This window comes from Pinus tabuliformis, chromosome 7 (genome assembly GCF_031772625.1).
Source record: "Pinus tabuliformis cultivar Carrire ecotype Pingquan chromosome 7, CPIR1, whole genome shotgun sequence".
Classification (NCBI taxonomy): Eukaryota; Viridiplantae; Streptophyta; class Pinopsida; order Pinales; family Pinaceae; genus Pinus; species Pinus tabuliformis.
In genome coordinates, this window is record NC_142293.1 from 1,323,852,119 (window position 1) to 1,323,874,779 (window position 22,661).

The 22,661-nt window shown below is 35.3% G+C and overlaps 1 protein-coding gene across 2 annotated transcripts in view; it reads left to right on the forward strand.

Annotated features, from left to right (window-relative positions):
* The window catches only part of NOXY38 (tetratricopeptide repeat (TPR)-containing protein), a 317,852-nt gene that overhangs the window by 171,549 nt on the left and 123,642 nt on the right, over positions 1-22,661 (forward strand). For both annotated transcript variants that reach the window (XM_089459697.1, XM_089459698.1), the window contains exons 13-17: positions 20,006-20,124; positions 20,252-20,360; positions 20,479-20,613; positions 20,838-21,008; positions 21,131-21,217. In XM_089459697.1, the coding sequence (XP_089315823.1) occupies positions 20,006-20,124; positions 20,252-20,360; positions 20,479-20,613; positions 20,838-21,008; positions 21,131-21,217 (621 nt within the window). The remainder of the gene's footprint in view (positions 1-20,005; positions 20,125-20,251; positions 20,361-20,478; positions 20,614-20,837; positions 21,009-21,130; positions 21,218-22,661) is intronic.

Below are 22,661 nucleotides of genomic sequence, written 5' to 3' on the forward strand. Positions count from 1 at the left end.
AGTTGTCGGAATGCAACAAAATGAAAGGCAAATTGTGACGGTGATGGAATATGCCAAGCGAATGCCATCGGATCCCGTAAAAACTCCTCAAAACTCCCTTGGAACCCCTGATGACATAAACCTGCTCCCATGGTTTGGCCATCCCATTCCTTGGAAATCAACCCTGGGTGTACTATGGAGGAAAATAAAAATGGGGATATGACAAAAGGTTTTTTCCATACATGAGTATTTGAAGGAGTTTAGAGAGTCACAGGTAAACACTAGTTGTTCCATCATGTTAGATACATGGATTGATTGAAAGAACTATACTTTCATAAGTTTCCTTATTTCTTTCCCTGAAGAAATAATGATTTTGAAATGAACTGATGCGTCGGATAAGGTGAAAGATGCAGACTTGTTATTTGAGCTTTTGGATGAGATGGTTAGGACAGTGGTGGAGCACAATATTGTTCAAGTCATCATAGTTAATTCCTTTGAGTATGTTCTTGTTGGTAAGATGCTAATGTCCAAATAGAGGAGCATATTTTGGACCCCATGTGTTGCACATTGCAATGACCTCATGCTTGAGGACATAGGCAAAGTGGATTGCATAAAAAACACTACAGAGCATGGCAAATGTATCACAAAATACGTCTACAACCAGTCATGGGTATTGAGCCTAATAAGGAAAATCAATAGGGGCAAGGAGCTTGTTAGGTCTGCCATCAATAGATTTGCAATTCACATCCTCATTTTGCACTCTCTCCTTTCCCAAGGACAAAACTTGTAGTAGATGGTTTACAATGATGATTGGAATGTATCTTAGTGGGCTTGCGAACAAGATGGAAAAAGCACCGAAAGGAAAGTTTTTGACCACATCTTCTGGAAAAAAGCATCACAAAGATTTTGAAAATTGGTGAGCCCCTTGTTAAGGTGTTGTGGTTGGTGGCTGGGGAAAATTAGCTGTGGGATACATCTATGAGGCTATGGATCAAGCAAAGAAGCAAATACAAACAATCTACAAGGATAGAGTGGTAAGCATGAGCCTCTTTGGGAGATGATTGATAACAGATGGAAGAATCAACTTGTAACAACCAAAATTTGTATACGCTTTGATACCAATGTAATGGCCAAAAGTCGTATACGCAGCGGAAATCTTTAAAATACTTCAAAGATGTAAATGTCCATTGTAAGACATGTAACTATATATTGAATATTGTATATTGAATTGATGTAAGATATGAGATGATTACAAATGAGAATGAGAGCCTGCTTATATACCCTAGGCAGGTGCCCTTTCATGAATGATCATGTCTCTAAGACATGCCTCTTCATTACTAACTAACTAACTATTAGTTAATTGATTATTATTATATTTATAATTATATTTATTATTTTTATATTAAATATATTCATAACATTGCCTTTCTCTTCAAGAAGCTTTGTCCTCAAAGCTTACCAAGAATATATTCTCATCTTTGAACTTTCATCTTTGTTGATACAAGATGATATGATGCTTTGAGTGATAGACATAATTATCATACTGAGAACAAATCAGACCATTCTAGATTAATCTTTTGTGGAACCCTCTGACTCTGGAAATTTGTGATGAATAGTTATCATAGGACTGGATTCTGCAATCTTCATTATTCTTGAGAACATAAATTTTTCGTTTATGTTCTGAGTGATATTGGTATGCAGATTGATTGGAAAGTATGCTCTTGTGATTCAGATGTCGATAAATAGTTCTTCTGGTTGGAATTTCCCTTTTCATGTTAATGGTTGTTTCCTGATTTCTTTCAGGTGTTGTTGTTGAGTTGGCTATTGAATCATCATTTGGAATGTCCATCGTTTGAACTGCGACTTCTACATGTGTCTTCACTTTAGTAGGTTTATCCTCTGCTTGAGTTACGATTTCGACTGGATTGGTATTTGTTTCTTTATCTTCAACTTGGATTGAAACAACTGGAGGCTTCAATACTACTTCTTGAATTTGCTCTAACTTGTCATTTAGTGATTTCTTGTCACTTCTAAGCTTCTTTTTTTGCTTAAGTGAGGATTGGTTATGATTCCTTAGATGTGAAAGTTCGCCATTTTCTGAATCGTTGACTTTGTCCTTATTATCTTTTTCTTTATCTTTTAAAATTTTTATGTGCTCTAATAATTTTTGATTAAGGGTTTTTATGCACAATTTTTTTTTTTGTTTGATAGATTCTCCTTTAGTTCATTATCAGAACTTTCCTTTTCTTATTTTAGTCTTTGTTTCTTACCCTTGGACGTTTTTATCTGTGAAAGTAATTTCTCATTGTGGTCCCTTAGACGCCAAATTTATTCGTTGCTTTCTGTGGCTTTTTCATGAAAACTGATTTTCGAGTGCTTTATATTTCTTCTCTGATGCTTCGTTCTTTTGTTGAAGTTTTGTGATTTCTTCCTTTAATCATTTTATTTGCATCTGCTCATTGTCTTGATGTTTTTCTGTACTAAATAATCTTCCACACCTTGGACAACGTAAATTGTACTTTTTTTGAATATATGTATATCCAATTTCGTCTAGACAACTTGGACATTTAGTCCGAAATAGTGCTTGTTGTGTGGGACTCATCTTGACTACTTACTTCATTATTTTCAAATTCGGCTCCATTTTTCTCAACTTGATAACCTTCCTTGGTAATTTAATTTAATTTAATTTTTTTTTTAGTTTAATATATATATATATATATATATATATTATCTTTTTTTTTTTTTGGTAGGTAAGCACCCACGGGGGATTTGAACCAGTGACCTATTGCAAGGAGTGCCTTAACAGTGCACCCATTCAACGTTAATCCAAAGCCCCATGGGCATATATATATATATATTATCAACAATTCTCTTTTCTCTTTTTTTTTTTTCATTTTTAACTTTTTTTTATAATTTTTTGTTTGTTTGTCTATATATATTTATAATATTTTATTTTATTTTTTTATTTTTATTTTTATTTTTTATTTTTCTATTTTGAAAAGTTACAACTCTAGTGAAACATGGCTATTCACCTCTTTGGGGTATAATATAAAATATATGTCCCCTTATGTCCCTTTGTCTTGGCGAATTTTCTCCACGTAAAATGTAAAACTTACCATTCACATAAAGAGATTTTGTATTCCTTTTGTTTTTTTTACCTTGAAAATACCATGCGTTGCTAAAACCATTTAATGAAGAATCAAGATAATCTTATCTGCTCTTCCTTCTCTTACGTATAGTTTTAAAGGTATTTGGAAAGATTCCCTTTTGACTTTATCATGCACTTTTTATCAATAATGTAGAAACTTTATCTATATATATATATATATATATATATGAATGTTTTCCTTCAAAATTTACATTGGACTCTATATATATATATATATGAATGTTTTCCTTCAAAATTTACATTGGACTATATATATATATATATATATATATATGTATATATATATATATATATATATATATATATATATATATGTATATATATATATATATATATATATATATATTTTACTAGAGTCATTGAAATGTCAATGACTAAAGACCTTTTTTTTAATTAAATAACATATATATATATATATATATATATATATATATATATATATAACTCTTTTCTTTTATAAATTTTTTTCCAATTCTTTTTTTTAACCTTTTTTTACGTGGCCAAGGGCCTGGCCGAAAATGGAGAAACTCCAATCTCTGAGCGAAACACTTCAATTACTCAACAACAAGGTTGATGGAAGGTTGATGGCCAAAGGCTTGGTGATCAAGCAATGTGGTTGTGATACCAATATAACGACCAAAACTCGTATACGCTCTGATACCAATGTAACGACCAAAAGTTGTATACGCAACGAAAATCTTTAAAATACTACAAAGACGTAAATGTGCAATGCAATACATGTAACTGTATATTGAATATTGTATATTTAATTGATGTAAAAAATGAGATGATTACAAATGAGAATAAGGTCTTGCTTATATACCCTAGGCAGGTGCTCTTTCATGAATGGTCATGTCTCTAAGACATGACTCTTCATTACTAACTAACTAACTATTAGTTAATTGATTATTATTATATTTATATTTATATTTATTATTTTTATATTAATTATATTCATAATACAATTCCATTTTGCTACACATGTAGCTGGTATTTCCCAAGTTGAAGTCATCAGTACAAAGGTTGTATAAGAGAAAATTGGACTAAGAGGTCAGTGATATGTTATACTAGTGCTCAGAGCACATGGTCCCTGATGAGTTTGACTAGCTAGAAATGCATTGACAAATCAATGCTTTCACTAGGGCCATAGGTACCTTTGGAAAAAACCTAGCACAAACTGGAAGAGATTTGAAACAACTAGGTAAACATTTGCAAAGTTCTTTAAAGTTCAAATTGTAAATCCTTGATTTTTTAGCCAAACTAATAATCTAATTTGTTGTACTAACTTTAGCCTTTGTCTTTGCAGCGCATTGGTGGGAGTCATTTGGTAGGCAATGTCCTCAATAGCAAAAGTTTGTAGTTAGAGTCCTCATCTTAACTTTCAATGCTAATGGGTATGAGCACATTTGGGTAGTTTTTGAGTACATTCATGTGAAGAAGAGAAATTATTTGGAACAAAAGTGTTAAAATGATCTTGTCTTCATGTAGTACAACCTTCGACTTCAATACGATTAATTGACAAAAGACCTGATACAGATCCCATTGTGTTGTATGATATTGACCCAACCTCAAAATGATTAGAGGAGTCTCAACCGACAAAGTTTGACGTTGATTATGATATTGATGTGATTGATTTTGATAGGGGGAGGGTGCCGAAGTAGTTAGACTAAAAGCTAAAGTAAATGGAGTAGCAAACATGGCACATGTAAGCACTAGTTGTGCAATTGGAAAATTCATGCTTTTGCTAGGCCTACTACTACTACGACTGCATTGCAAATGTCATTGAGTAGTTTTGAACTTTGAGCTAGACAATGCTTTGTGGCTCCTGTTGGTGATTTCATTTTGAGTAGTAGTGATGAGTTTGATGAGTGATCATGTTGATTAGTAGTTTGTAGTAGGCCTATAACTTGTAGCATGCTGTTTGGACAGTAGAGGCCATTTAGAACTTCATTGATTATGCATTTTGTTGTTGATATGCATTGCACTGAATGCCATTTTGATGTATTCACCATTACATGGTGTTGTCATTGATGCCAACATCGGTTTGTGAATGCTCTTAATATTTGTCTCGTTTGCATTAATTGAAGCTCCAATGAACAAGAAGACCTGGAAAGCTCTAAAAGCCTTGAAAGTGTTGAAGATTTTGAGGGTGCAGATTAATGATTTTCCCTTGGAAATCATCCTCATTGGATAGTCCTCGCCATGCCGATTCCAACTGTATGTCGCACGTCACGAGGATCCTCACAGTTTCAGAGATATGCTTGTTCAAAGTTAAAAATCCCATCATGTGGTCAAAACCCCGAAATGAGGTGACATGGGAGCTTGTCATTGGTTCATGGGTTTAGAAGAAAGCTATTAAGGTTGAATGGATAATCCTTGTGGTCAAAGCCCCAACATGCGATGATGTGGCAACATGACACACATCCACGATCCAAATAAGAAAAAGGGGGGACCTTCATTAAGGAACTACATATTTGTTGAAGGGGTTAAAGTTATCTTTAGAAAATTTATTAATATATATATATTGCCCAAAAGTTTCAAGTCAGCACCTCAAAAATATCTCTTCAAAACCATATAAAGGCTCATGTCTCCTGATCAAGTATGAATGCAACAAGACAATTCTGAGATCCCCTATGGCTAAGGGTAGTCGTGTAAATCCCTTGAAGGAAATTGAAAGGTTCTTGGGTTTAATTTTGTATTTCTTTGGTATTGTTTTTTCGCTGGAGATAGAATCGAGATTCTGTGGCATGTCTGTCTTTTGAGCATGTACAAGGAGGTTTCATCACAAAGGATTAGTACAAGGTTTGAAGTTTTGAACATGTAATTTGTACTACTGAAGTTTCTGTCTTGTAGCAGCTTCTTGGATACGGTTTATCATGAAAGGAAGGTCACCTATTGGCAATATATCTAAATCGTAGATTGAATTTAGCGCAAGTCAACTATCATACTATGATCGAATATGTAAAACAATTGTCTGGCAATGATTCTATTAAACTCATGTGAATATATATATATATATATATAGTCGTGAAGTGTTCTGTAGAAGATTGACGAAAGATAGTGTCAGAAATTTGTTGGCTATGATTCAGAGGATGTCCGTTTTTGAGTCTATGGGGTTCAATTACGATTGGATCCAAACCTTTTGAAATTATATATAATTTTAACTGATTTGTGCAGACCTATTGGAGAATATATATAGTTTTTTAAATTGTATTTGGTTGGTCTACGTGTGTGTTGATTACAAAATTACGCTTGTGGTCATCAAGTAGCAATAGGTGATTATCTGGGTTTTAATCGTTTGTTTGTAGATGGACTACACTCTGTTGAAGGGCTATTTCATCGACATATCTAAAGCATGAGTTTTTGCGGCATTGATCTCTAAGGAACTCTCTCTTGCGGCCTTGATTTTTGAGCATTTACATTCATTCTGGAGAAGACCTTCAAATTAGTGAAGCTTGAATAAGGGTGTATCTTGGGAACTTACATCTGAAAACAAACTCAATTTTTCTGAGGCTTATTCATGCAGTTACCAAACAATCTCGTTTCTGGTTTTGTTCATCTATGTGTGTTTGTCCTACTTGCCAAGTAGTCCAATCTACAACTTCAACAATGTGAATTGTGAGTCATGTGGCCTTGTTGCCTTACTCCCTGTGGCTTTTGCTTGGTGGCACTTAATATTGTAGATCAACAAAACTGGAACAACTTGCTATTCTTGTGGAGTCATCTCGACCTAATCAATGCATAGTTAATATTCACCCTTATTTTCTGAGTACTACACTCTCTGTGGCCTTGTCACATATTCCATTAAATTCAAGATATATTTTGCACATTTGTATGGATAGAACAGATTCATAGCATCTGTGGCCTTATTGCAACTAAATCATGGGTCCTACACTTACCTTACTCGGCCCTTCACTATAGTGTTCTCACTTCAGAAGTCTGTTAACTTGAGCTTTTGAAGATAGTGAGGAAATTCTGGACAGTTGAGCAAATATAACGATTACAACGCATGAAAAAGCTCTGCCTATGATCCCCAAATAAAATAAAGTGAAGTCAAACATAGGAGGAAGTTGATTTGTTTGAAAGGTCCAACATTTCCCTTTGAAATTGGTTTGAAGCAGCTTAAATAATTTTTAGATTCCTTAGGAGGCCCAATGTATCCCTATCTTGCTCAATGTTCTCTTAGAATTGAACTTTTGACTCTGAACGACCATCTTGAAGGTGGGCAACTTCATATTTTGGGCTTCTTCTCTCTTGCTTTAATGAATTCAGGCTTGATTTCTTTGTTTTCATGCTTGACACATCCTTTCTCTTCCATTTTTGCACCTCCACATCACTTTAAGTACTTGCCACATCATCTATTTTACCACCACGACTACCATAAGTGAAGTGGGCCCTCCTTTGGAGAAGAAATAAGGTTTGAAATGATGCTCTTATGATGGTGCTTTGGATAGTTTGACTTGGAGATGACTTCGCTTGCCCTGGAGAGTACACTGGACATCTTTCCTTGCATTGGTAAATGTGATACTTGCCTCGGGGATCAATGATGGCCATGGCCAGAGAGGTGTGCTTACATAAGAGAAACGGTCAATGTCGGGAATAAAGATAGGTGCACTAAGACAATGATGAGATGCGTGTTTCCAACTTTACATAGTGCAATCATCTTTATAGGACTGATACAACAAGTGTTCTTGTAAGTCATGTGTCCTAATAAATCCACCTCCTCGATGATGTCCGAATACCAACCTGAGTCATAAGGATGTCCATCAAGGTTAGGAGCTAGTAGCCACAAGGGGGGTAGTTAGCAGACCCATAAAGCCACACATCATGAAAATGAGATTAAGAGGACCAGTCATGACCGTCCACCCAATAGGAACTAGGATACATATTTACACTTCATCCCACATGTGCTACAAGGCGATAAGATTGCACACATTTGGTCTTACAATTGGCATGGTCCTTTGTCAAATTTTTTATGGTACCCCTACTGAAAAGAGGGGTAACAAAGAAGATATTTAGTAAAAGCATTCCTTGAAGACATTAAGGGACATTGTACATCATGGGTACAAGGTGTTTCCCTTAAATGAGATTTAAGGTTGGATTATATGAAAACATGAACTTGGATAATAATTAAAGTTGTAGAGAGATGGCAATGGCTTAATTAACGGGATATGTACTTAGAAGTAGGTTAAGGGAGGAAGCGCTTGATTATACAAAGTGAAGTTGACAATGTTGATCAAGAAAATGGATATGAAAACAATAGGTGATTTGTTGACACAATGGTTGTGAAAGAATTATTGCCCAAAAGTAGGAACAAGGTGGTGGTTTTGTTAACCCCTAGATTTGCTTCCATTCGCAAATTTGGAAGGTTAATGATCGACACATTTCATCATGTTGGAGGTTCAGAGACACAGGTAGATACAATTTTGCTTGGGTTGGGGGCTAGTTCCTAGGGAGACTAGGTGTAGTATTGATTCAATGATGATTTAGGCATAATTTTACACAGATCACATAGAGTTTTTGTTTTAGCAGTTCTCCTACTTTTTAGAAGATAGAGTTATGGGACTTGTATAGTAGTATTTATTACATAGTCATATTTCTTATGAACTCAGGATTCCAGTGAGGCTTCACTAGGTGTCATGCATGACACTTTCTATTTTTTTTAGCAGGTTTTGTCCAAAGACTCACATGTAAGAGTTAATGGTATTTTTGGATTCCTTGTGAGATTCCGAGTTCGATGAGCTACTTTCGGGCAACATATGAGCACTTTCTATTTTTAGCAACCCTTGCATGTCAATTTTGATTATGAATTTGGACTCCTTATTGAAAGATGAATCCAATGAGTATAGTTTCATGGACATCTGAGACATTTTATTTTTAGCAATGGTTGCATGTTAGATTTGGTTAAATATTTAGATTCCCCATTGGAAACTGAGTTTGATGATGGTGTTTTCGTCAACATGCATGGTGTTTCTATTTTTAGTAGTCTTTGCATGGATGCTTTGATAACATATTTGAACTCCCCATGGAAATCTAAGTCTAAGTTCAATATTGTGGAAATGTTGATAATTTTTTGTTTTTAGTAGTGCTTATTTTTAGGCGTACTATATATGGAAATGTTCCCCCATTTGTTATGGACATTTTCTATTTTTTCTTGTTTTCTAAGGGGATTGCTATTTTTTGCATGTGGCAGTGAGAGGGGTTGACATTTGGTAGCTTTTAGATTGGACAAGTGGCGAGATTCGCACCCACAAATGAGTCATTAGTGATGCGGCAAAGTGCATGGGGAAATTGGAATGACTTTTAGAGCTGTTAGAGTGCATAAGGCACTTGCATGGATGGAGGTGTGATGTGGCAGTGTCAACAATTTATTTTTGATTATTTCCAACTTATCTCCTCTCTCCTAGTGCACGTTGCTTTTTCCCTCTCTAGTTTGCATGCACCTAATGTTTTTTCAACCGCACACCACTCTCTTCATCTAACAAAAGCACATCTTTATTTATTTTTGGTCATGCACTCTTTTTAACCTTACTTCATTATAGTTATATTTTCCTTCACCCAAACGAGCCTCTAGTGATCTAATGTGCAGATATTTTTTGTCCAATTTGAATTTACCAAATTTACCTCAAGGATATTTCTATTCCAATTTGAATTGGCTAAAATTATTCAATGATTTTTTAATCACGGTTCAAATTGCCAACGTTATACTCTAGTATATTTTTATCTCATGACAACTCAGAGCTACTTTAATGGAACTCAAGCATTGGACACATCACTTAGTGTTTTCTCATGCTTAGTTTAGTTGGATGGCGAGTTCACTTTACATCACTACCCAATGCACATTGATCTTCATTTTTTGAGGAATTTGACTTCCCTTAATCCCTATTTTGCATTGGAGGATGAGGTCTCATATATACACATGTTAGATATTGGTTCAAAGAATTGTCTTCAACAATGACAACATAGACTATTTTTTCTATCTCATCTCCATTTTCTTTCACGCTTGTTTCTTATACTATAATATGTTTAAATATCATTGTCATTGGTCCTATAATAGTCATTGTGGCACAACCAACATCCTAGCCTTTGTAGAACATGGCTAGGTTTTTATCTATTTTCTCTTTGAGTTGATTGATGCCTTAAAGTTTTTGAGGCATCTTCATTGGTTTAAGTTCGCTTTTTAACTGCATCTTCTGTCTATTTTATTTCCATTTAAAAGTTGACACTAGAGATTCTTCCACCATTTAAAACACAATATTCTTTAAACTCCTTTGAACATTAACTTGCTGGTCAAGCAACCATTGCATACTATTTTTATTTTATTTTATGTTATTTTGTAGATTTATAAGTGGAAATAGTGCATGCAACCCTTGGGACGACCCATGATGGTTAGTGAAGCACCAACCCAAATGAAGAGGGAATTTGCATGTGACACAAAGGTTGAATTTTCCTGTATGTTATATGGAGATTTCTTGTCCTAGATTCATCAAATAATCCAATTTTTAATGGGGTAGAAATTTGTGCTATGAAATTGGCACTGTTGTTGGGGATCGTTGTCAATTCTCAGTGATTCCAATGATGTAGGTGAGTTTTTGTTTAAATTATTAAATTTTATTTTACTCAATTGGCAACTCCATTGTAGGTAGGGTCGAATCATACTTGTCATTAAGGGGAATTTCCCGCGATTCGACCATACTCAAGGAATAGTTCTAGCGTCTATGCTTGATTGTGCCTAGACATCTTTTCAGAGACATGATAAGATTTCTACTATGAACTTCACCTAGCTTGGTAAGCGTAGTAGCATCTTTTATAAGTTCACTGCATCCCATTTTAATTTTTTCAAGCTCTTTAGTAAGTGTATCTTCAACTACTCTCTTCTTTGGTTTCATGCTTATTTTTATCTCGGGTTGATATTATGGTGGAATTTCTACATATATTCATTTATGTCTTTTAAATGGTGGCAAGTGGAAATTGAATGAGGTTTATGAGATATTTTGTGTTTTAGTGAGAGACAAGTTAAGTGTTTCTGCCTCGCTTACACACCTAAATTAATGTGCAAAAAATCCTCAACCCCATTAGGTGTGGCCTTCGTGGCAAAGCTGAGAGAAGGGTTTGTCACCTAATCCCAACTCTCTCCGTCTAGGCTCTCTCCTCGTCAATGTTGCACGAAGCGGGGATGAAACGAGGATGTCTTTTGGAAGTAGGGACGAGGAAGTGTCATTTTCCAAAAATCTAGGAAGCGAAGCGTCTACTATATATATATTATACTTTTTTGCATTTATATTAAAAAAACATCCAAAATACCAAATTGGTTGTAGAAGTCATGAAAACATGCATATTTTTACATAAACCAAGATAGATATGGCATCCATTGTACATCAATGATTAATTATGACAGCACCAACCATCTACAATCTAGATTCCTCTTCTCTTGTCTAGCCTTTGGCTCTACTTCAATTCTATAGGGATTTTAGTCAACATTGCCTAATTTTGATCAAACAGCTTAATCTAAGCCTTATAATATGGTAGAGAAAGCTTAACATGCATGATCAATGATTTTGACTTGAGTGAAAGTTACATAATTGCTAAGGCCATGAAAAAGGAGTTCAACAATTAATAACACCAACACTAGGGGGTACATATAGGGCTTGTTGCTCTTGATTAAATGCCAATCACATGCCCTCATACATGATATAATCCAATGAAGCGCCACAATCCCATTGATCTTGAAAACTGTTAAGTCTACTGAATTTTGAATGGGATATGAAATTCTATTTTCTCCATATGAAGTCTGATGAGGTTGGAACCACTCTCAAACATCCTGAGTCATTTCATGGTAATGTTAAAAATTTAAGTAAAAGGATGGAAATGAAAGATAAAGGAGAATGTCACTTTTACTTTAAGAATTTAACATTACCGTTAGGGAGCACCTTGGGAGTATTTGGAAAGTGTAGTTCCTCACAGAATAGTTCGAAAATTCCAAAAACAAAAAAAACCTCGCGGAACCGTTTACCTTCTCTCGGATCCGCGGTGGATACACACCCAAACCTCCACAGATCCGCACCCAATCCTTTCCAGATCCACGGATCGGGAAATAGGAACTGCGGATCTGGCAGTAGGAGATGCGGATCAGGGCCCCATGAATCCAATTTCGCAGGAACCGCCAAAAAAAAGACGATCCGCGGATCTGATTTTCCGATCTGCGGTTCCATCGAAGGATCAGTGGTGGATCCGTACAGGAAGCGGATCTGCCTTTGGATCCTTTGGGGGGGGGGGGGCAGTTCCTGCAACACTGCTCCTAGTGAAAGGCAAAGGGGGTGGACCCTAAGGAATGTTTCTAAAGGAAAGACTTGTTGAAAACAACAGGTTCTAGGAGACTAAGGGCAAGGCAATCACTTCTCAATGCAACTTGATTTAAAATTAGCAAGTACAAAAGCTAATGAGCAATGTAAAAGATAAATTCGATTAAGATCAATATGGCATTCAACAAAAGTAAAGATGAAAAACCAATGGCTTATAAACAATGCTCAAGTAAAGATTATATACTTGCAAAATGGAAGTAACACTTCAAGTTACAAGGGTAAGCAATGTTGCAAGACAAGTGTTGGTACAAGATGATAACTTAAATTGAAATATGAGCAACAAAATAGATCTTGCAAGATGAATGAAACTTGTACTTTTACTTCCAAGAGATGCTAAAATAAAATGGGACAATATCAAAGGACAATGAACAAATAATTTAGATAACAAGTACAAAATAGGTACAATGTAATATGCAAGCAAGATATAATACTCACAAATCAACAATATGCCAAATGTGATGATGTTAAAAAATTGAATGCAAAATTTAAACTATGTGAAATGCAGGGATCTTGGTTGATTTTAATTAAATGCTTAATCTATGGTGAGAAATTTCCCCTAAATTTTTGAAAACTTGGTAAGCACTGGGGTGGCTTGCAAGAAGGATAGGTTGAGGAGGCACAAGTCCTTCGTTAATGATGCCCTTCCTAGCCTTCTTGACTATCCACGTGCCTCGGTTCCTACAAGGTCTCGAGCACAAGAGAACACTAAGGTTATGGGTTTAAATCTTACTCCAAACTCAAATTTATCAAATTGACTGACATTTAAGGAGATCTATTCTAAAATTTCTATTCAACCGACTTTATGCTTAGAGGTAGATTTTAGAAGTGCAAGTCTAAATTTAATATGCAAACGGGATGCCTAAATGTTAATGCAATGTTTCAAGTGAGATATAGTGATACAATATGCTTCAAAGAAAAGAGATAACAATCCACTTATGATTACGGTTACTTTGAGCACAATATGATATTGAGTTATTAACTATAGTCAATGAAGCATGTAATCATTTCAAAATGAAACAAAGCTAATGAAAGAAAATTAGATCACAAACTGAAATAATAACTCAAGTGCCTTGGAGTGAAAGTGCTCTATAACATGTATCTTCACTTAGAATATGATATGTTATGACAATGAACCAAGTGAGGATGGTATTACAAAGCGCAAGTAAATATAGACAAATGAAACAAGTTGTAATGAATTGAGCATGAAACTTGAGGTAAGTAAATGTTACAAGGTAAATGGAAACCAATGTTGTTAAAATCGCGATCGGGATTTATTCGGCGCCGGGAAAAAAGCGGAAAAAATCGTAAAAATCGGGAAAAAAGCGGAAAAAATCGGGAAAAAATCGTTTGGCACAAAAATATTCATTTTTTTTCAATTTTTTTAATATCTAAACCATCTACAACATAAAATAAATACATTGACACATAAATATGATAAAAAAACTAATATATAAGATGTTGAATATCATTTCTAGCGCTAAAATCACACATAACATTGAATCATGTCCTGAATAGTAAGTCCTGAGTCCCAACTCAGCCTCAAAATATCAACAAAAAATATGATAATGTATCTCATCATGTCATAATGTCATATACAATAAAATGAAAGTCTAAGACTCTAATCCTATTGATTTCCTCTGCCCCTCTTGCGAGAAAATGTCACTGCTTTCACTGATGTCCTCCACGCGGACAGCCAAATGAATAAAAAAAAAAATCGATTTTTGCATATAAAAGCCCGCTGCCTGCGCCAGTAGGGATTTTTTCACAAAAAATCCCGATTTTTTCGAAAAAATCGGGTATAAAAAAAATTGGCGATTTTTATGGATAAAAATCGCGATTTGATCGGGTTATGGATAAAATCGCGATTTTTTGACATTAAAATTTGATGGAAACAAAATGAAACAAAATGGAAAACCTGTTAAGTGGTCAATTAACAAGAAATCAAAGCATGTAAGTACTCATGAAAATTAGCTTGACAATGATGTGAGATAAAAGATAGCATTAACAAACTAAAACTAACTTCAAGAAAGAAATGGAAAGCTAACCAAACACCGAGCAAGAAGGAGACCTTCTCTCAAAAGAGAGAAGGGGATGAATGCCAAGGGGATGGTTCCCCAAGCTCCAAAGAAAAATATTTCTTTATTATTATGATGTTACAAAGAAAGGAACAGCCCTTTGGAGAGAGGCTCAAGTACTTAAGGCAAGTTGTACAATGATGTTTGGACTTTGAAAAGGAAGTATCCTTCCTTGAGAAAACATTGAAGAGATTTTTACAAAATTTATGACAATGAGGTGCAAGGGAAGCTCCTCAAATACAATTCTGAAATCTGTAGCAGAGTTTTACTGGAATCCCAGCCACTTAGAGTGAAGCGATTTGTGCAAGGGAAATAGGATGATCCTCCTCTAAGTGCTCACAGCCTTGACTGATATGTAAGCAGCCTCCAAAATGCTCACGGCGAGGCGGAGGAGACAGCCCTCAAGGGTTCATGGGTAGGGGAAATTTCTGCTCCAAAAGGATAGTTGGCAGCCTGCAAAAATTTGGAAGTAATTTCCAGATTTAAGCTCCTAAATCCCTGCCAAAATTATGTGAGAATAACCCCTCAGGTAAGCTGTTATATCTCTGCAAAATGAACCCGAGGATTAGTGGATAATAAACAATTGAAAAATGCAAGACTATATACAACTGATTTACAAGAAGTAAATCAAAGAGTAGGAGTATAACTCCTCTTTTTGATTAGACCATAAAATGCTCTATCTCAGCAGATTTGTATTTACTATTTATTATCAATAGAAACACACAAATTTGAGGAAAATAATTCAAAATAGATTTTGTCACAAGCCAAGGCTAAGGAAAACCCTACACAATAAATCTCAAATGATAAGGCCTTGGGAATTAGTACATAGGTTCTTCCACTTCTATGCTCAAGAGTGGGCTAGTCCAACTGAGAACGTTCCCTCATGCTTGAGATCTGATTCAAAAGATTTTTGGACAACTTCAAAATTGATTGTTAGATCCATAGAGGTTAGATGATACAATGAAATAGGAAGCTCAAAAATTTAACCAAAAACTTACTAAAGCATCCAAATTTAGAGTACTTCTCTAACCCAAATACAAGTGCAAGATAGCTAGACACTATTAAATCTTTGAAAGCAAATGGAAATAACAAATGAATTACTATCAATAGAATGTCAAACACATAATCAGAAAATTTATATCATATCCATGGAAGAAGAACACCACATAGTCTAAACCCAAAGTCTTTATTATAGCATGAAAGTGAGTATACAAAGCAGCAGAGTCTCCCCAAGCACAGCACTTGTTTTTCAGATGAGAGAATTGGAGCCAATGGCTCATTTAAATAGGAGAATGGGAGAAAATCCCAATGTAAACTCCAATGCCAAGTGGAACATGGTGGAAATCACAAGAAAAATTCGATTTTGCGAAGTGTGAACTTTCAACCAAGTGTAGAAGTCAAATCCTGGGTTGTGGCAGCGTTTTCTTTCTTCCACATCTGCACAAATTTGAATTCCCCTTTGCTGGTTGCCATGTGTCAACGCTGGTGGGTGAGAGAGGAGCATATGCTCCAACAAATCTTCAAGCTAAACCCTGTGATGACACCACTGCAAATTAAGCCAGCAAACTACCCTGCGTGGAGCTCCAAATTGCTGTGCGTACAAGTTGGTTAAGGATCTGCATTGATGCTGTGTGTGGAGGTGGAGATCTGCAGCTGTGTACAAGTGTAGAATGTGTAGGTAATAGTGGAGACAATACTCCACAAAAGCCTCAAATTAAATCTTAACTATAATCTCACCCATGAGTGAAATTTGACTTCACAAATAGATAAATCGAACCACATGTGGCCCACAAATTTGATATCACCATGTGCTTTAATTCTTTGCCAAGTCATGTGTCAAATCGCCCTTCCAACTTGTCTTTGACTTGACTTTAATTTTCCAAGTCATGTCCACCTCAATTGGCATGTGGAAATTTTATTTTTTTCTCTCCATTTTTATTTATTTTTGGGCTATTTATTTCTCATTTCCCTACTTAGGAAAAATTGGATTTTGGGGGTCTATAAGTGATTTTTCGCCCATCAAATTGTGTCTTAGGATACTGCTGGGCCTCTGAGAATGAATTTCGAGTAGTCACGTGCCCCAGACATTTTCTAAGACCACATATTTTTTTCATTACATAGAAATTAATTAAAAATCTCATTTTGTTGAATTTTTAATTATTAAAAAATCCTACTCAGACTTAGTCAAATTCCGCGAAAATTCAGAGATGACCTAACATGGTAATATACATTGACCCTAGACACAAAGATGGACTTAAGGCACGATCTTCAAGCCGCACCCTTGCTTTGGGGTATGTAGCGAGTGAAAAAATCCTTGAAAATTAGTTGCCGCTAAAAAGTGGGAGTAATTAACCAAGTAAAAGAAAAAACACTTCAAGGTTTACTCGCTTGCTGATCGAGTCTCAACATCCTAGGTCTGTAACATAGCTTTATTTATCATGCTAGTGACATTTATACAATATCCCCATAGCATTGTGGAATTTGAGGATTGAATGAAGAAAGAAGGAAAGGGGGTTAGAAGCCCTGATGAAATTTGGGACTTTGTAAGCACAGGAATTCTTTGACATATCCTTGGGCATGTAATCTTCAAGTGCAACTCTAGTGGTCAATAGGAAGGATATCGATGTTTGAAGAAAGACAGACAACTATATGGGTCATTGTAGTTGGAGTTTATGTATAACACTCTATAAGGAGATGGACTGAAAATACTTCGAGGAAATGATGTAAATAATTTTTTAAGTGTAAAAATGCGTGTATAGTCAAGAGAGTGTTATGGTGTTCAAATAGGACACAACCTGTAAAAATATTTATTTGTGAAATGCTTTAGAAAAGAGCATCTAGTTCTAGTGTGGAACGATTTGTGAAATCATTTAAATCATGAGGATAGCCATGGTGTACTGATTTTTTAGAACTTGTTGAGTAATACAAAATGCTTTCTAAGAAATCTGTGAAGATTTGTCATCTCTTGAACAATTTTAACAAGAAAGGATGTACCATTGTGGTATTTTAGCAATGAACATCAAATATCATAAATATCAATTTTTGAATGGCGAGTGTATGAGAATACAAAAGAAGAGGATCAGTTTTGGTGTAGATATGTTTAAACATGATCAAGAAGAAAAGGATAAGAAGCCCATTTTTGAAGAGTGTGTGGAGACATATAAGCAGTTAAGGAAGATGTAAGAGGAGTTATGCTAGTAGCAATGATTACAGTAGAATTGAGGAAGAAGAGAAGATAGATAGTTAAGCAACTACTTGAGCATAAAACATAAGAATTGTCAAATATATAGTTTCTAGACTATGGAGAATGCTTTACAAAAGCATGAGCAGTTTGAAAAATTGCGAATGATTAATTTATATAACAGTGCTAAAAAATAATCGTTTACACAATTGTTCAAGCCTCAAGGGCTCTTGGATGTCTGAGTATTTTCTGGTTGTTGAAGGCTTAAGGAGCTTTCGCATTGAAAGTGGCATTTTGGTGAAGCATCCGTCATGTTGACTTAGCTTTTTCAGTTCCCTGTGTAGCCTGTAAAGAGCTCCCTTGTTTCCCTTCTCCACCGTGTTCACATCTCTAAGACCTTTTAGCATAATATATTCTAATCATGAGAGGTTGGAGTTCCACCACAACTAATTAATATTGAAAATTATTGTAGTAAATTATACCCTCCCTTGGAATACAGACAATAGATTCTTTTGTAAACCAAAACAACTTGGGCAGAAGTAGGATGGAGTTAGGTTGCCTAGGTTTAGTAACTCGAACCTTTCAAAGAATATTAAATATCATAGATGAAATAATCTCCACTAAATTTAGTTAATCCTGATGCAACTCATGAAATGATTATTTTGAAATAATCGCAATTACTTTGTTTAACACTTCAAGTGTGCCAAGATTGGCTTGTTTTTACTGTTCATAATTATTTCTTGATTATTGCTGAATTAGTATCTGCAGGATCCCCATTGGCTAATTGCTGATAATGATTATTTTATTTATGGTAAATAGTAAAGACCTTTAGCAAAATAGTTTTGTGAAATAACATAAAGTCTCTTTTGTTCGTATTTAATGAATTAATTGATCAGTACTGGTCATATAAATATATTGTTAATCTGCAGTCATGCATGTTGTGCTCTTTTATTGAATCTTTGGGCATCATTACTGCGATCCATTCTTTTTGTGCCCCTCCTTTGGAATAGAAACATTACTTTATTTTTACTAAAGAGAAATTGAGCAGAAGCAGAGCCTTTTTAGATTATGTAGGATTATCATCTTCGTCCTTCCGAATAATACCTTTAGGAAGATAGTTTTTGAAAAATACTAAATCCCTTTATCGATATTTAATGAGTTAACTGGTCAATGGCCATATAGATATATTATTATTGTGCAATGTTGCAGCAATTTAATGAACATGTTGGCCCTATCATTGCTGACCAATGGTTGAAGGACATTATTCGATGGTCACTTGGTTTTGAAATATCTGCACTATTGTTCAGATGATGAGCATGGCTATCTCCCCCCTCCCTTGCAGCAGTGGCAGATTAGTTGAGGGTCTGTTTTTTTCACTGTCTCTACTTCACTTCTTGGGTTTTGCTTCGTAGGATAACCTACTTGTATGCCTATGCTTATTTCATTTCATTTCATGTTACTCATGTACTCTCATGTACTCTCATGTCAGTTATTTCATTTCTTGTAGGGGTGCTTCTTTCAGCTTTCTCTGCGGCTTGGTTATTACTGCTGGTTGTAGGCACTACTAATTAGTTTTTTGGACCTATTTGGTCTTGAGTGGACATCAATTCAAATTTCTTTTGTATACACTGCTGAGACCTCTTTTAAGGTGGCTCTACGGGCCTGGAAATCACTGGTTAATTGAATTGAGATCTACTTTCTGATTAAATAAATGTTTATCAATGTGGCTGTATGAGCTTGAGAATGTTTGCTTTCTCTTTTGAGATAACTGTGGTTGTATTTTTGGTTGAGTGTCAAAGTTCTGAATAGTGTGGCTTGTAGAGGTCATAGCTATCACTATGATGTTAGTTTAAACCTTAAGGAGCGGAGACAGATTTAAGCACCTCTATTTATGATATGCTTATTCTAACTGTATCGACTATACTTCATTTCCTGTATAGGAATGCTCATCTTATCACTAAAAGTCTAAAACTATATGAAAAATACGATGTAAAGAAATTTAATATATTGTTTTAGTATAGATGTGGCACAAATAGTTCTCATTATTTACCTTATTTATCTGCTGTGCTAATTATCATGGTAAAATGGTGATAATGTATAGATGGGATTTGAGTCCTGCAACCTCAAGCAATATTTTGCCGTGATTTCTGACATATTCGGAAAATTGCAAATGCATACCATGCTCAAATATAGATTTCTTGTAGTCCGTTGTTCATAATTATCCAATAAATTTGCACAGGTCTTGGAAGCTGCAAAGTTGCTTCATATAAAGGAGCATGAGGTGCTTGATGGATCTTCCAATAGAGTGAGAATGGCTGCTCCTGTGGAATGCAAGGGTATTGTTGGTAGTGATGATAGGTACACTTTTGAAATACTGATTTCTTGTTTTACTCATTTACTTTTGGCTTGCAACATGTATTTTATCTTTTGGAATTTATATTTCTATGTAAGAGAATGTGTTTTAACTCTTTTTAAACATTTACAGACATTATCTGCTAGATTTAATGAGAACGACTGCAAGGGATGCAAACTACGTAGGTCCAGGATCACGTTACTGTGTCTTAAGGCCTGAGCTTGTTGCTGCCTTTTGCCAGGTTGTTATGACGAGCTGACTTCTACACATTTCTTCTACTTTGATTTAGCAAAATCATTCAGAGATGGTGCTTCATTTTGAATATTGTTTTGCACTAACTTACTGTTTTGGGCATCAAGGTTGAAGGTGAAGAAAGATTAAAGAAGGACATTCAGCAAGAGGCCACTGAAGGTTCTGCTTCGCAGCAAGAAGCCCCAGAAGTACTTCTTAACCCCAATGTTTTGACTGACTTTAAGCTGGCTGGTGACCCTGAGGTGAGTTTTTGAGATATAAGCTAGATGAGTCCCTCTTTGATTTCATTGATGTGTTTCATATTAATACTTGGAAAATCATTGCTATCCATGTTTAGTTTTTGATGTTATTGCTTGTCAACTCTCGTCTATTGTTAACACTCAGTTGTTTTGTTTGAATACACTAAGTTTTAAAATTCATTATGTGGAGGTTGTGATCTTGTGTATTTTCATTTGTTCTTTACCAGGAAATAGCTGCTGATGAATCATTGGTAAAGAAGGCAGGGACATATCTTTTGGATATTGTTCTTCCCAAGTTTGTGCAGGATCTCAGTAGTCTGGAAGTTTCACCAATGGATGGGCAGACTCTAACTGAGGCACTGCATGCTCATGGTATCAATATGCGCTACATTGGTAAAGTAAGTGAAAGAAGTGAAAGCTCTCCGGATGTGGAATTGTATAGGTAGTTTTATAATAATGTATTCCATTGCTGGAATGATGCTGAAGACATGCTTAATATTTTGTTATCGCTTTTATTCAGGTGGCGAATATGGCAAAGCATTTGCCCCACATTTTGGATCTTTGTATTATTGAAATGGTTGTCAGGGCTGCAAAACATGTTTTGAAGGTAATTCTTGTATCAGTGGATAGAAATTGCAAATTTAGGTTTATAATTTCATATACACTATGCTATTGGGGTATTTATGGAGTTTCTCTATCCATTTTGCATATATCTAACCATTCACATATGTATGTCTGTATTTGCCAGCACTATATTTTTCCATGGTTCACTTTTGAGTTCATATCACTGGCATAGGGCAATGAGGGACGCAGATATGTCCCATTGTGTTAAGCGTGAAGAGATGATATATTCTTAATGTCACTTGTTGTTATTAGGATTTTAGGTCTTTGGGTTCACTTTTAAGTTGATATCATTTCATAAGGCGATGATGATTGTGGATATGGCCAATTATGATAAGGATGAAGGGATTGCATTTTCTAGTTTTATTATTTTTATTGGGTTCAAGAAATCGATATTTAAAGATACAGTGGTGGCTGTGTTGCTTTCTAAATTTCGGTTGTTGGATAATCATGTCAGCAAAGTATGTATGTTTCACATAGTAATACGTTTATTTCCTATTCTCCAAGGGTTCAATGTTTTCAGTTAGTTGTTAATGGCCACAACATCTGAAGGAGCTTAATATTCATTAATTTAAGCTGTTTTATGTTTGCGTTTTCTAATTTTTTGTTATTTGGCCATTTGGCTTAAAATTGTTGGTACAAAGTTTCAACAGGTTGTAGGTGTCATTTTTGAATTGATCTGTTAAATAGTTTGTGCATCATTTAGAACTAATATCTCTCTGTCAATTGCATATTATCAGCAGTGTTTAGTTCAACTGGTGATCAAGAGGAAATTGTGAACAAAATGAAAGAACACGCAATTTAGCAGAAATAACACAAGATATAGTGAAAACCAATTTCCATGAAGGAAACAATGGTTAAAAACACTGTACTTATACAATGTATAGAATGGTGGTAGTTATCTCTTTGTGAAGAGATGTGTGACTGCTTTGATTTGTCCTAGGAATCTGAGCTGGATAACAAATTCCTGTGGTCATAACTTTCTCACAGAAGCTTTAGTTTCAGGCGCATGATAGCTTCGTTAGCGGGATCTTGATGGGAAGAACAATATTCCCGTGCTAACAAAACCAATGGTTACTGTCAGTTGTGCCAGGTCCAGAAAATGTTGTTTAGGTCGCTGTTACCCACCATCAGTGGGTGACACCAATAGGAGAAATTTTTGTCCTAGGTTGACTTCAGCCGGCAGCCAGCAGCCCCTTGCAAGCCACCAAAAAGCTCGATGTGCCACCATCTCTACCACCTAAGGCAACCATTATGTGCCCTTGCCCATCTGACATGATTGTATGTTTGAAGGTGGGCCTTTCAACCCCGAAGGTATTGTTTTTATGATATAATTGGGAATTTTTGCTTGATTATCATGGACACATCTAGACAGCGATTAGTGGGGGGATTCGGCGGAAATAATGGGCTTGGTCTGTGCTCTTGAGTCT